Below are 14,178 nucleotides of genomic sequence, written 5' to 3'. Positions count from 1 at the left end.
ACCTAAAACTGCTAATTCATGTTGTTACTAAGAATAGTTTTTCCAGGAAGTGTTATGGAAGAAAAGGTAAATATCCATTTGTGTACTTTAGCATTTACAACAAAGAACACCTAGAAACCAAAACCCAATGTTTTTTTATCATATAAAACACCACCAGTTGTTTCTTTCATAATGGACTGTAAGCAAGTGAAAACAGTTGATTTTTGGAATTCTGTCATTCATTGCATCATTTCATCGGTCTAATGAAATATTACAAGCTTTACTAGAAACAAGATAAATTATACTCAGTGGAACTTACTTCTGGTAGGCAAATGATGGTGTTATAATTAATAGTGTTGTGCATTCGGAGTAAACCTTGTTCTTTTTCGTGTCCCGGCTTTCATTGGGGGCCCCAATCCATTTTTTGGGAGCCTCCCAAAATCTGGAGGGTCATTTTCAGTTCAGGGCCCTGAAAATCAAACCATTATTGGGGGGGGGGGGGTGTCTTCTCACCCACTGGTTCCCCTTCCCGGTATGCACTTCCAATCTTAAGTGGCACCTGTTGTTTCTATTCTAGGGGAAGAGGCACTCAGCTGCAGGGCTTGCCTGCACGCTGCCCTGCTGCCTCACACGCACACCCACACTCAGAGTGTGTGTGTGGCGGGGCATGCAGGAAGAACCAGAAAGTGCACATGCCTGCCAGTGCATGCCAGTGAATGCATCTTACTCTAGAGTAAGTGGCGCTCAGCTGTACATGCACTTTGGGCCTGCCTGCCTGCCCCACCACACAGACACGCACTCTGAGAGTGCATGTGTTGCGGGGCATGCAGGCAGACCCAGAAAGTGCACACACCTGCCAGTGCCTGCCACTGAGTGCCTCTTATTCTAGAGTAAGTGGCGCTCAGCTGCACATGCACTCCGGGCCTGCCTACCTGCCCCACCACACACACACACACACACACACTGAGAGTGCATGCATGTGTGTGTGGTGGGGCATGCAGCCAAGCTCCGGGCCTGCCTGCCGGCACACCCTGCTCCACACACACTCTGTTTCCAAGGCAAGGAGAAAATTTAGGCTGCAAAAGAAAGCAGGCTTTTGTGTCGAGCAGATTTTCATGCGGGGAGGGGGCTTCCTGTCTCGTGCTTTTGGAAAACACGAAAGAAATGGTAGAAACGAATTCTGTGCACAACTCTAGTAATTATGCATGCTTTCCTCAAACTCTAAGCACATTTAAAATGATTATTATCTGCATTATCAGGCACTTTCTCAAGACCATGCACATTCCCATGTATCTTAACAGAAGAGTGCATTATGAAATGTTTACCAATACAGGAAGTCTCCAAGTTATGAATAAGATGGGTTCTGTAGGTTTGTTCTTAAGTTGAATTTGTATTGTATATAAGTCGGAACAGTGGCAACGCTGGTGGGCATTTATTATTTAATTGTTCCACTCAGCACCTGGTTGAGCTGTTTCTATCTCCTGTGTTTGCATTTGGGTTTGTTTGTTTCAAATACAGTGTTTCCTTGGGTTTTTAAACTCGTTCTAAATTATTTTTCTCATTCTTGTTGTTTGTTTGCACATGTCTGTGTGTGCATCCATAGTGACTGTTGCTTTGCCATAAATAAAAACAGAGGGTTTGGTGTTTGTAGCCATTGCCTCAGATGATAGCTCAGATCACCTCAGAGCCTTCATTTTCCAAAAACAGAACATGTAAATACTTCAGTAAAAAAAAGGTTTATTTCTCATACAAAAGTGCCAAAATATCCACCAACATTGAATTCTAGTTCAACAACCAGCTTATTCTAGTAATCAAAACTGAAAGAATCTTTATTTCACATTTTTCTTTAAAAAAAAAAATCATTTTCACACATTTCCACAGTAACCAGATTCCCTAGAAAGAGGGAAATTTGCATTCCGGTTCGCAGCTGATGTCCATATGTCTAAATTCATATAGGCACGGAACGGGTTAAATCTCGGGTAATATTCCTGCTTACAAATAACTGCCTGGTTTTCCACCTGAGCTGAATGTTGATTGGTGGCACTGACAGGACAGCAGTTTTCGTAGACATCACTCTGCGGGGCCCAGATAGAACCAAACAGTGAAGACATCGGTGACAAACTCCTGGTGCTTGAGAGGTAGGACTGAAAGACAAGAGAAAACAAGGAAGTCGTGACGCATAGGCACACCTTTACCAAAATCTGCACTGTGGTAAGACTTAAATTAAACCAACCAAACAGAAACAAAATTTTGGTAAGATTTCAAAACCATATGTTGCTTCACTAGTCATTTTTTTTAAAAAAAAGAAAAACCATGCAGGGGAAGTTACATAATTAGACTCATGTATTCTGCATGTTGTTTTAATGTCTTAACAGGGAAGAAATGCAGAAATACAGGAACTGAAACAATTTTAGAAACAAGGGAAAAAAATTCTGATATTCTGAGTTGTAAAGTCTGCAGTACAGAGGGAGGAAATCAGAAACTCAACAGACTTATGCAGAAGGGATTGGGTTGTTCATATTCATCAATATATGCATATGCTTTTAAATAATAAGCTGCTTTTGAAGTAAGGACCTCAAAAATACTATTTTTTTAAAATTGTGTCAGAAGCTATTTGAGAAATGCACGTTGCTTCTGGTGTGAGAGAATTGGCCATCTGCAGAGATGTTGCCCAGGGGACGCCTGTGGGAAGCTTCTTTCATGTCCCGCATGGGAAGCTGGAGCTGATGGACTGAAGCTCACCCTGTCTCCCAGATTCAAACTGCCAACCTTCAGGTCAGCAATTCAGTTGACACAAAAGTTTAAACCACTGCACCACCATGGGTCTTTAGTTCCTGGATGGGAGGCGGTCAACAATTGCCAGCTGCTGTATATTATATTTCAAAGGAAGGAACTAGCAAAGCAACCTGAGTATAACTTGCCTAAGAAAACCCTATGGAAAATCTATGGGATCAAGATAGATTGTCAACGCCAACTGTAGGGCCCCCAGGAAGCCAAAATGATGACATGTCTTCTATTCTTTCCTTAAGGGAATGATGGCATGCCTTCTATTCCTTTCCTGAAAAAGTACAGAATCTTGCCTTTAGCACTAATACTGCTGGACCTGAGCCTGCTGTGCCATATGGAGCGGCAAGAGAGCAGAAAGGCCAAGGTGAAAGAGTAACCCTGCTGCTGTCAAAGCTGGAGGGCTAAAAGTCTGCAATGTAATCAACTATTATGCAAACTCCTTAACCAGCAATTTCTGCTCCCTGCCTCTCCAATCTGTGAGGAAAAACCTGCTGCACTGAAATAACACAATAATAGGCAAAAATAAAAAAGATAAAAAATAAAGCACCAAAAGTATCCTGTACTGCTCAAACAACAGATATTTTCCAAGCAAGGCATAGCTACACTTTTGTGGCTTTGCGCAAATAGAATTAGCACCAAGGCATATTCTTTTGCTTTCCTTTACTGATCGGATTAAAAGTACAAAATCCGAGGTGGAAAAAGCATTAAACAGATAGGTTTACAAGAGTTTACCTCTATACATGCTTTTACATGTACACAATGTTTTCCAAAATATGGATTTCATTCTTGAGACTGACAAACAAAATTAATGTTCTATGAAGCCTAGTGTGACTGCAGCTGAAAGTAACGTTCCTAACCACACTTCTGTTTCCTATGCTATTTCAAGAAGTTCCCCTTTTTAAAATGTCTGACAAGCAACACAAGTAGTTAGTGGCACAGTGGGCTAAAGTGTTGAGCTGCGGAACTTGCTGACTGAAAGGCCGCAGGTTTGAATCTGGGGAGCAGGGGGAGCTCCCGCTGTTAGCCCCAGCTTCTGCCAACCTAGCAGTTCAAAAAAATACAAAAGTGAGTAGATCAATAGGTACTGCTCTGGAAGGTAACAGTGCTCCATGCAGTCATGCCGACCACATGACCTTGGAGGTGTCTACGGACAACCTTGGCTCTTCAGCTTAGAAATGGAGATAAGTGCCAACTCCCAGAGTTGGACACGACTGGACTTAATGTCAGAAGAAAACATTTACCTTTCCTTAGTTCGCTGTTAATTGCTTGAATATCAATTGCATGATATATTGTTGAAAGCTAACTTAAAATTTTATTTACAAAATAAATTTCCACATAGTATTTTTCTAACATTAGTTCCCAGTTTCATAGATAGTGCACTCATATGCAAACCGAATTTCGGCACCAGCACTCAGAGGATTTGTATAGACCGCCGCAAAAATTAGAGCCAAACCAAGTGAAATAAAAACTGAAATTAACTGTGTTGAACCTTAAAATACATCTATTTTAAACAATCCAGGAAAAGGAATTAGTAGCAAAATGTATGCAAAAGATAGTCACAAATGACTGGACAATTGCAATCATAATAGATCACGTAAAGAGAATACACGTGATACTCACTGTTGGATTGATGTAAGGGGTGGGTTCCCAAGTTGGAGGAAGACTGGATGGGGTGTTCCAAGTAGACTGACAATTGTGATCAATGAAGGCTGTATTTTGAACTTCTGCATGGCAGGGAAAACCATTGTGGTAATTCATATTTTCTGTAATTCAGAAGAAAGCACTGTTTTTGATACTGGTCAACCAAGGGCACACTTTACATTGTTACTTGTCTCAATACTTTAAAAAAGTTTTTTGAAACATTATTTGATGATCTCTTATAGCAGAACTTTCCAAACAGTGTCAGCTGCAGTGTGTAATTGTGTTGTGCAAACATAAAAAGAAACCTCTGAGCCTATGGGAAACAAGCATTTAAAATATAAATGAAAGGTTTTCATGAGATACGTTCCTGCAAGTAAGAAAGTATCTCATTAAAAACCTTTCATACTTACAGGAACACCTCAGCAAGTGAGAGCCCAAAAGTGGCAGGATAAAACCTGAAACAACAAGCCATGGCTGACATCGAATGAGAGACTCCCTTCTGGGCACACAGAAGACTGGGCAACTTGAAAGGTGCTGAACAGACTGCGCTCTGGCACCATGAGATGCAGAGCCAACTTTAAGAAATGGGGCCACAAAGTAGGGTCCATTACCTGCGAGTGTGGAGAAGAGCACGGACCACCTACTACAATGCAGCCTGAGCCCTGCCACATGCACAATGGAGGACCTTCTTATAGCAACACCAGAGACTCTTCAAGTGGCCAGCTACTGGTCAATGGACATTTAGTATAATGCCAAGTTTTTAAACATTGTTTGTGTTTTAAAATACATTACAACTGTACCCTCGGTTCGCTTCTGAAATAATAAATAAATGATATACCCCATACATTTTGTTATTAAGATTTATATATGTGTGTGTATTTCATTTAAGGGGGTTGCTTTAACTTCTGGTTTGCTAGTAAAACTGAATTATTGTGTTGAAAAATGACGCATGACTAAAAAGTGTGTCACCAACATGAAATGTACGAAAAACTCTGTATTACCGAGGAAGTGTAGGGCCAACTATATAGCTCTTTGATTTTAGGTGAACTATAAATCCCAGCAACTACAACTCCCAAATGTCAAGGTCAATTTTCCCCAAACTCCACCAGTATTCAAATTTGGGCGTATTGGGTATTTGTGCCAAATTTGGTCTAGTGAATGAAAATAATCCTCCATTATCATTCATAACATTAGCGAAATTACAGTTACAAAGTAGCAACAAAAATAATTTTATGGTTGGGGGTCACCACAACATGAGGAACTGTATTAAGGGGTCACGGCATTAGGAAGGTTGAGAACCACTGCTCTACAAGCTAGCTGGCACTGCCCCTCCCCCACCCACCAATGTGCAACAGGAAGTTGCTGCTAACTGTGAGAGAAATAAGGCTGAACACTGTGAAAGTCATCCTCTGAATGGCTATCAGCCTCCTCCCAGTAGACTCAAATCAAGGAGCTTCATGAGAACCACCAGTCCTCTTACTGTTTTCCCCAGCAATAGCAAGAGTATCCCTCTGGGCAGCTAAACCAGGAAATCCCAATTGGATGACCCCCCACGAGGGTCTTTCTCCAGGAGCAAACCAAGAATGGGCAACTTCGAAGTGCCTGAACATACTCAGAACCGGAGATGGCAGATCAAAAGACAATCTGGCAAAATGCCACTACCTAGAGGAATCCTCCACCTTGTGCAACTGTGGAGCAGAACTGACAACTCTGCATCTGTATGCTTGCCCACAATGCCCTGCCTCATGCACAGAGGAAGAACTGTATAAAGCTGCAGACGATATGGTCGCCTTTGCCCATTTCTGGTCTAAAATTATTTAGCTGCTTGTGCTCTCTCTATTTTTCATCAGTTTCAAACTTATTTATGCAATGCTTTTGACACTAAATAAATAAATAAATGGAGACTCACCTTCTGGAAAACCACTGTATTCATTAATTTCTACTGGACAGTACATGCTGGTAAACTGCCCATCACAAGATGCATTCCAGTCAATGAAGCTGCAAGATAAAGTACAGAAACACTTTAATAAAATAAAATCTTGACTAAATTGTACAAAAACCTTACAATATCACAGAATTGCATTATTATTTTATCAGGGTATATAGTAAAGCAACAAGGGTCACTTACCCACTGTGTAATGAAGGGTTCTCCTGTATCATGCATGGTATGTTGTTTTCAAGGTTGTAGTTGACACTATTTGCCATGCAGACAGATTGAGGTGGCCATAAATCACCTGCTGGATAAACACCTAAAAAGGCAATTAAAATTGTTATCTGCTTAACCTGCAGTTCAATCATAAGCATTAAGTTGCAATTCAATGTTGTTTTCTGCGACCCATCTTACATGCAAGGAAAATAAACAGTATGACCACATTTCTGCTTTTCAATATGGCAAATTCTGCTGTAATTTATTCAATGAACAGATCTTGCCATTTTGATACAAATACTCAGAAGAATAAGAAGACTAAAATGTGTGATCACTAGCCTTTCAAACATGAGCTATGAAAAATGGACAGATTGGGGGGGGGGGGCTTCTGAGTAACCCAATGAAAAGCAGCAATATCAGATGACACAATTTAATTTAACTGACCTTTATTTTTATCAGGATCTACAGTTATGTCAGTGAAGTTGGGGCACAAATTCTCCGGATACTGGGCAACACTATTCACATCTCTGCTGAAGATAAAGGAAAACAATTTGTAATATTTGGAATAGTCAACTATAGTTGCAACAGTATAAACGATAAGGTGAAAGGTGTATATATATATATATATATATATATATAGAGAGAGAGAGAGAGAGAGAGAGAGAGAGATCACTTAATCATTCTGTGAGAGACCTGACCCCTGTATGCCCCCCCCTACCATCCCGTGACTAGCAAAGTTGGAGAAGGGTATGTGAGCTTATCATGCTCTGCAGGCAAAAAGGGAGGGAGAGAGGAGCCAGAAGGTGGCACTATCTCCATTTATTTGTTTGTTTATTTAGGGCATTTGTATCCCCTCCTTTCTCAGCCTCTGCAGAGAGACTCAGAGCGGCTATCCCTGCTTCACCCAAAGAAAAGGTGAGAAAATGCACTGGTTATCAGTGGCATCTATCGATTACAAGTAAGCAAAACTGTGCGTACCAATCCCATAGATATGGAGGTCATATTACAATTAGAAATCCACATTCATTTCAGCATGGAAAATCCACTTCAAAAACAGGAAAGCAGAGCCAGATAGATATATAAAGCATAAACTGGAGGGAGGGAAGGAATCCATAACTCTTCATTTTAAATTAGACAATACTAAATAATACAAGTTGAATTAAAATAATTATTCCGTCTCCCATTCATGTACTAAGTGGGTGTGAGGATGAAGGGGGGTCAAATTGTTTTACAGGAGGGAAAAGTTGATTAAAATTTTTACCTGGTATTGCAGATGTTGTGAGACAGATTTAATGTGATGGGTGTTTCAGTTGGAAAATCACTGCATGCAATTGTTTCCCCTACACAAAACAATGACAAGTATGTTCATGTTAAAGCCAAATTTAATCATTCATTAACCACTAGGGCTATTATGTAGTTTGGAGTATCACATTTTTGTTGGGAAAACTTTTTCAAAGGGGCATATCCATTGCCTTCCTCTACAGCCAAGATAATGTGACTTGTCCAAGGTCACCTAGTGGACTTCTATGGATGAGTGAGAATTTAAACCCTCATTTCCAAAGTCTTAATCTAACACTCAGGCCCCTACAGTACTGGCTATCAAACATATGTTTGTTTTAAAATGCTATCTATAACCAATTGTAGATGGTTTTCAACCAATGAGATTTAAAATTACCTTGTGGGGCTCACATCAACTTTGTATATATACATATTTTCCATAAAATATTTAGGTCAATGGTTCCCAACCTTTTTTTGACCAGGGACTGCTTGATCAGGGACTATTTGACCAGGGACCACATTGTCCAGGGACAACTCTCCAACATTAGTACCAAAGGGGTTACAAATCAGTTTTTGGCCAACTTTAGATTCGGTTTGGTTATTTGGGGTGTTGATTCAGAAATTTGCACTGGATAGACCACATCAGTTCTAGTTTCTGATAGAGAACATATGCCATCCAGTAGTCACCATCCACAGAAACACATATTTAATAAGTCTCGGCACTATAAGAGGGTTTCGCGAGGCCAGTTGCTCTCGTTGCAAAGATGTAGTAATGGTGAGGCCACAGACCATATTTTAGTTCTTGTGGACCACTGGTGGTCCATGGACCATAGGTTGGGAACCACTGATTTAGGTCACTGAAATATGACAAGACAATTAACATGCAAGGCTAAGAGAATTTTTGTAACTCAATTAATATGTATTAAAATCTGGAAATTATTATATGATATTTAATAGTTCTTGTGCCGAATTTCTAGAATTTCAGGTTCTCATGGTTTTCTTGAAATATATCTGGCGTGTGCATGCAATGGTTCTTTAAAGAAGTGAACACACATACACAAAGTCACACTTACTAGAAGGAAGGAAGTGTCTGCTAGGAATTATTGGCTTTTTATCTCCATCAGAACTGCTGGTGCTGCTCCAGCTGCCCCAACTGCCCCGACTTGCCCGCACACCGCCAGAAGAGCTTCCACAGTCTGAGCTTGAATCTGAGCAAAACCTTTCCAGGCACTTCTTTTGAGGCCACTGGTAGAAACCTTCTAGTGAAGATATTGAGGGAAAACAGAGAGGAAAGAGTTAGCAAAACCAAACAATACGATTCTTGTCAACTTACACTAGACTCTTGGTATCTACTGGGATTTGTTTCCAGGACCCCTTGTGGGTACCAAAATCTGTGGATGCTCGTCCCATTATACACAAAGGCATAGTAAAATGCTTCCCCTTACATAAAATGGTAAAGATAAGGTTTCTTTCAGGGATTTAAAAAAATATTCTCAGACTGGATTGCAGGATCCGTGAATGCAGAATCCATGGATATTGAGGGTCAACTGCAGTTTGATCAGTGTCAATTTTTTCCATATTTTTGTGCTCAGTAATCTTTCTGGTGAACAAGTTGAGTGTATTTTCATAGTGGCTAACCGCATGGGATAAGAGCCCCCAATAGCGCAATGGGTTAAACTCTTTGGGTCACAGGACTGATGACTGATAGGTCAGCGGTTCAAATCCGGGAAGAGAAGGCTGAGCTCTCTCTGTCAGCTCCAGCTCTCAATTCAGGGACATGAGAAAAGCCTCCCACAAGGATGGTAAAACATCAAAAAACAGCCAGGCATCCCATGGGCAATACCCTTTAACATAGCCAATTATCTCACACCAGAAGCGACTTGCAGTTTCTCAAGTCACTCCTGACACGGAAAAAAAAACTGCATGGGATAAGACAGGACCCCATTCCCAAATTGCATGGGAAACCCAAAGTAACTATTTCAATCTCTTAGCTGTACCTAAATCTCAAGAGCTTGACATATTGTGTACTTTAATTTCCATTCTGCAAGTGCTCAAATTAATTCCCAAAAAAGGACATACGAGTTAATACAAATTACTTGCTTTTAATTCATTTTGGCTATGTACCTGCTTCTCTCTGTGTGGTCAAACCAGTTTTTTCATCTCCTTTACAGGTTTCTCCATTGCTCTGAGCACACCAATTTCTTATGTTAATATTTGTTCTAAGTTCGGGTCTTTCAAATTCGCTGCATGCATGCTTTAGCTCTGTCTGTTCAGGAACCCTTTAACAAACACATAAAAGATGTTATGTTCTCTTTCGATTGTTAAATATTGAAATACTAAGAATGGAAACAACTGATATGCTGTTTACCATTAAAAGAAGTAAGGCTTTGACAGATTATCAGTTGCATTTCATTCTTCATCAGAAGGACTACCTAAAGGATCCACACAGGAAGGGGATACATACCGTGCAGATATATTAATATGTTTCTTCTTATTTTTTCTGTTTGTCCTATGTCTAATCCAACTTGTATTTGTTAAGTGCCCTTCCCTTTTCTCCTGAGATACGTTTTTCTGGTGAGCATCTCCCTGCTGAATGCAAAAACATAATATATTAATGTAAAACATGAGCCTCATATAGGTTAGGAATGAGGCAGTCTTCTAATGAAAATTGTACAATTTCTCCCATTGCAAAACTTTCAGTGGCAGTTTACATCTGAATTCAATCACAGTATCATGCATTGTTTATCCCTTTTCTGAGGATTATTTCTTTGACCTGTTTCTCCCATAACAGGACAAAGAAAAAATGCTATGAAAGAGATGCATGGCACTCTAGACATGGTCAGGACTAAAACTCCAATTACACTAAGCCGACATGTCTAGTAGTGAGGGAAAATTGCAGCAAAACAACATCAACCATGTTTATCGGCGAGTTTATCAAATTTATACACTGTGACAAATAATGGTTTAGAACAGTAGTTGCCAACCTTTTATTGACCAGGGACCACTATGACCAGGGACCACTATGACCAGGGACCACTCCCCAACAGTAGTACTAAAAGGGTTAACAAATCTGTTTTTGATCAACTTTAGATTTGGTTTGGTTATTTGGGGTGCTGATTCAGAAATTTGCATGGGATATACCATATCAGCTCTAGTTTCTGCTACAGAACATATGCCATCCAGTAGTCGCCATTTGCTGACCCACAGAAAACCATATTTAATAATCTAGAGCTGATGTGGTAGTAGTAATCTTTCATGGGTAGTCAGCCTCTTCCCTCCTGACAAGCTTATTGCCTCCACACTTTAAGAGGATTTTGCGAAATCAGTCACTCTTGTTGCCATGTAGTTTGAGGCAATGGTGTAGTAATGGTGAGACTACAGACCATATTTTTGTTCTTGCGGACCACTGGTGGGCCACGGAGCACAGGTTGGGAACCACTGATTTAGAAGGTACATGGTTTAATTCAGCTACTCCTGATCATATTAGAATCAACAGGACATTACGTCTACCAAAATGCTGCTAACAAGAGGAAGAAACTCTTGAGTTCTAGTTTGTCACTGTAAGCAACTAGAACAGTGATTCTCAACCTGTGGGAACCCACATGTTTTGGCCTTCAATCCCCCAAAATCCTAACAGCTGGTAAACTAGCTGGGATTTCTAAGAGTTGTAGGCCAGAACACCTGGGGACCCACGGGTTGAGAGCCACTGAACTAGAACTATGGTCTGTATCTCACTATCAATTCAATCAACTATTTTATACCCTGTGTTTCTCCTAAGAATGGCCCGTAGGAGGAATTAACGGTTTAGTAGAGTATAGTATCACAGTTAGCTAAAACGAATCGTGCAAAAAGTGTAATTTGTGCCACTCTTTAAGTGCTGGAAAGTAGCCTTCTGATGCTGGAATGCAAAAATGTTTCATTCCCTTTGCCCTCCATATTTCTTAATTTTTTTTCTCAACTACATGCCACAGAGACATACAGAGCCTAAACCCTAGAAACAATGGTCTACACAGTTTTTCATTGGATTAAAACCAGAACCATCTGTCAGATTTATGACCAGCTCAGTTATAAGCTCACCCACTATAAATCTTGCCTTTCTTCACTTTTTCTGGCCTTACATATTCTGTTCACCCAAATTGCTGTTTTCATAAGGGACTAAGTTCCCTGGAAAATTATTTCAGTTAAGATTATGCAGCAATTAGAATAACTGCCATGAAATAACTAGAATATTACCATATTTGGGGCAAGTAAACACTATTGCCAGTTATTTGTCTCAAAGTAAACACCATTGAGCTTAATGGATTTTTTTCCTTGCAAGAGGATGTAAAATTGCAAATAAAGAACATTTCTGACTGCCCTTAGGAAGTCATCAGAGCTGTAAATCCACACAAGTTGAAGTGAATGGATATAAGTGCTTTCATACTGGATAGCAATTCTACAAATGCTGGCATGTATTTATCAGAAATCAAAATTCACATTCTAGTTTTGAGATTGAAAATACAGATTGTATTCTTATTTAGGACAAAAATATTGAATGATTCCCCAAATCCACATATATACTTAAAGCCTGACAGCTCTTTGTGGAGAATTCCTAATAAAGTCACAATGTAAGAACCTAAGGAAGGAAATCGCAGCCAGCATCGTAGGAGCCGGTCTCCCACATGCTTGCATTAGCTTGGTATAGAAACTTCCTTAAACTGATACCGAGAAATGCAAACTCTTCTGATTACGTTATTTCACATCATGTTTTGTGTCTTCCTGCATTTATTGGGATAAAGCTGCATGCAAGCATTAAAAGGAGAAGTGATGATTCAAACCTCAACAGAAGAAAGTTCCTGTTTTCCACAACACAGTGATTCATCTTTACGCCCTTTGCTTAACATCTTGTCCGTGGAAGACTTTGTGTTAATCTGTTTCTTCAAAGTCTCACAGTTTTCCGTTTCATTCCTGAGAGGCACTTGCTGGCTATTTCCTTTAAAAAGATAATGCTACACTCAGATTATTTCAGCCTGGAAGATATGAAGTATGTGTAGACACTGAAATAAATGAAACGTTTCCATTAATTTCAAAGGCTCTACTTGCAGTACAGTATAGTTAAATTTGAATCAAACCCAGGACTTCTTCCCATATAGCACTTTATATATGGGAAGAAAATAATATAGCAAATCTACAAAGTAACACAATGTAAAATCTTTTGTAGCCATTTTTGTTTCTCGGCATAATGTCCATAATGTCAAAGATTAAAACCTCCTGATTTCATTAACTCCACATCGTTATTCTATACTGTTCCTTAGTAGTATATTTCTGAAAATTGTAGAATTATCTTAAGAAATTGCATACCACTAAAATTTTCAAACTAGGGTTTTCACAGGTAGTGAACTAGATCTAGAACACATAACAAACTTTTAAGGTCATGACTGCATTTACAGTGTACCTGGGAAGGAATCCCACTGGAGCATTGCAGCACAGCAAAAAGGGGGTGCTATGAATAATATCACATGAAAGCTGATTGGAACAACCTGGGGATCACAACCAGATGCAGTGAAGAAATCCTTCTTTGCACTTTGCTGATTTCGCATGCCAGGTAGAATACATCTCACCACATTAAAACAGTGGATGTGGCCCTTAATGAGACATGTCACATTATCACAGGATGTCTACACCCTACACAGCTAGAGAAATTACACTGTCTAGCCGGTATTGGACCACATGACATTACAATCAGATACAGTGAAGACATCTGCCCTTGTGCTTTGATATTCTGCTGCTGAGTACGCATGCTCAATGTGGAACACATCTCACCATGCTAAAGCAGTGGATGTGCCTTTTAATGAGACATGCCGCATTATCACAGGATGTCTATGCTCTACACTACTGGAGAAATCATACTGTTTAGGCAATATTGCACCACCTGACATCCGCTGGGAAGTAGCAGCCTGTAATGAAGGTACCAAGGCATTGACATATCCGGCCCACCCGCCAGCAAGTCAATGCCTTAAATCAAGAAATAGCTTCCCAAGATCTACAGAGATACTCGCAGGAACACCTCAGCAAGTGAAACCTTAAACAGTGCTGACACCAAAAGAAAAACTCCCCCCTGGGCACACAGAATACTGGGTGGCTTGGAAGGTGCTGAGCAGATGGTGCTCTGGCACAAAGAGATGCAGAGCTAACCTTGGGCTACAAAGTAGAGTCTACAACATACGAGTGTGGAGAAGAGCAAACCACGGACCACTTACTACAATGCAATCTGAGCCCTGCCACATGCACAAAGTGGCTGGGCTTCTTGTGCTGAACCTTATTACAGGGACATCAGAAGCACTCAAAGTGGCCAGCTTTTGGTCAAA

General features: G+C 40.2%; 1 protein-coding gene across 5 annotated transcripts in view; it reads right to left on the bottom strand.

Moving 5' to 3' along the window:
- Nucleotides 1-1,830: 1,830 nt before the first annotated feature.
- The window catches only part of TMEM131L (transmembrane 131 like), a 92,602-nt gene continuing 80,254 nt past the window's right edge, over nucleotides 1,831-14,178 (bottom strand). For 2 of the 5 annotated variants that reach the window (XM_060778818.2, XM_060778822.2), the window contains 10 exons: nucleotides 12,649-12,803; nucleotides 10,296-10,420; nucleotides 9,956-10,110; nucleotides 8,905-9,090; nucleotides 7,815-7,893; nucleotides 6,998-7,083; nucleotides 6,536-6,656; nucleotides 6,317-6,405; nucleotides 4,387-4,529; nucleotides 1,831-2,123 (listed from right to left, as the gene is read on the bottom strand). In XM_060778818.2, coding sequence (XP_060634801.2) covers nucleotides 1,845-2,123; nucleotides 4,387-4,529; nucleotides 6,317-6,405; nucleotides 6,536-6,656; nucleotides 6,998-7,083; nucleotides 7,815-7,893; nucleotides 8,905-9,090; nucleotides 9,956-10,110; nucleotides 10,296-10,420; nucleotides 12,649-12,803 — 1,418 coding nt within the window. In that variant the 3' untranslated portion in view covers nucleotides 1,831-1,844. The remainder of the gene's footprint in view (nucleotides 2,124-4,386; nucleotides 4,530-6,316; nucleotides 6,406-6,535; nucleotides 6,657-6,997; nucleotides 7,084-7,814; nucleotides 7,894-8,904; nucleotides 9,091-9,955; nucleotides 10,111-10,295; nucleotides 10,421-12,648; nucleotides 12,804-14,178) is intronic. The other 3 variants (XM_060778819.2, XM_060778821.2, XM_060778820.2) reach the window with 3 other exon arrangements.

Source organism: Anolis sagrei, chromosome 5 (genome assembly GCF_037176765.1).
Source record: "Anolis sagrei isolate rAnoSag1 chromosome 5, rAnoSag1.mat, whole genome shotgun sequence".
NCBI classification, from domain to species: domain Eukaryota; kingdom Metazoa; phylum Chordata; class Lepidosauria; order Squamata; family Dactyloidae; genus Anolis; species Anolis sagrei.
The sequence above is the reverse complement of the archived record's forward strand: the minus strand, read 5'-3'. Positions and strand labels throughout refer to the sequence as shown.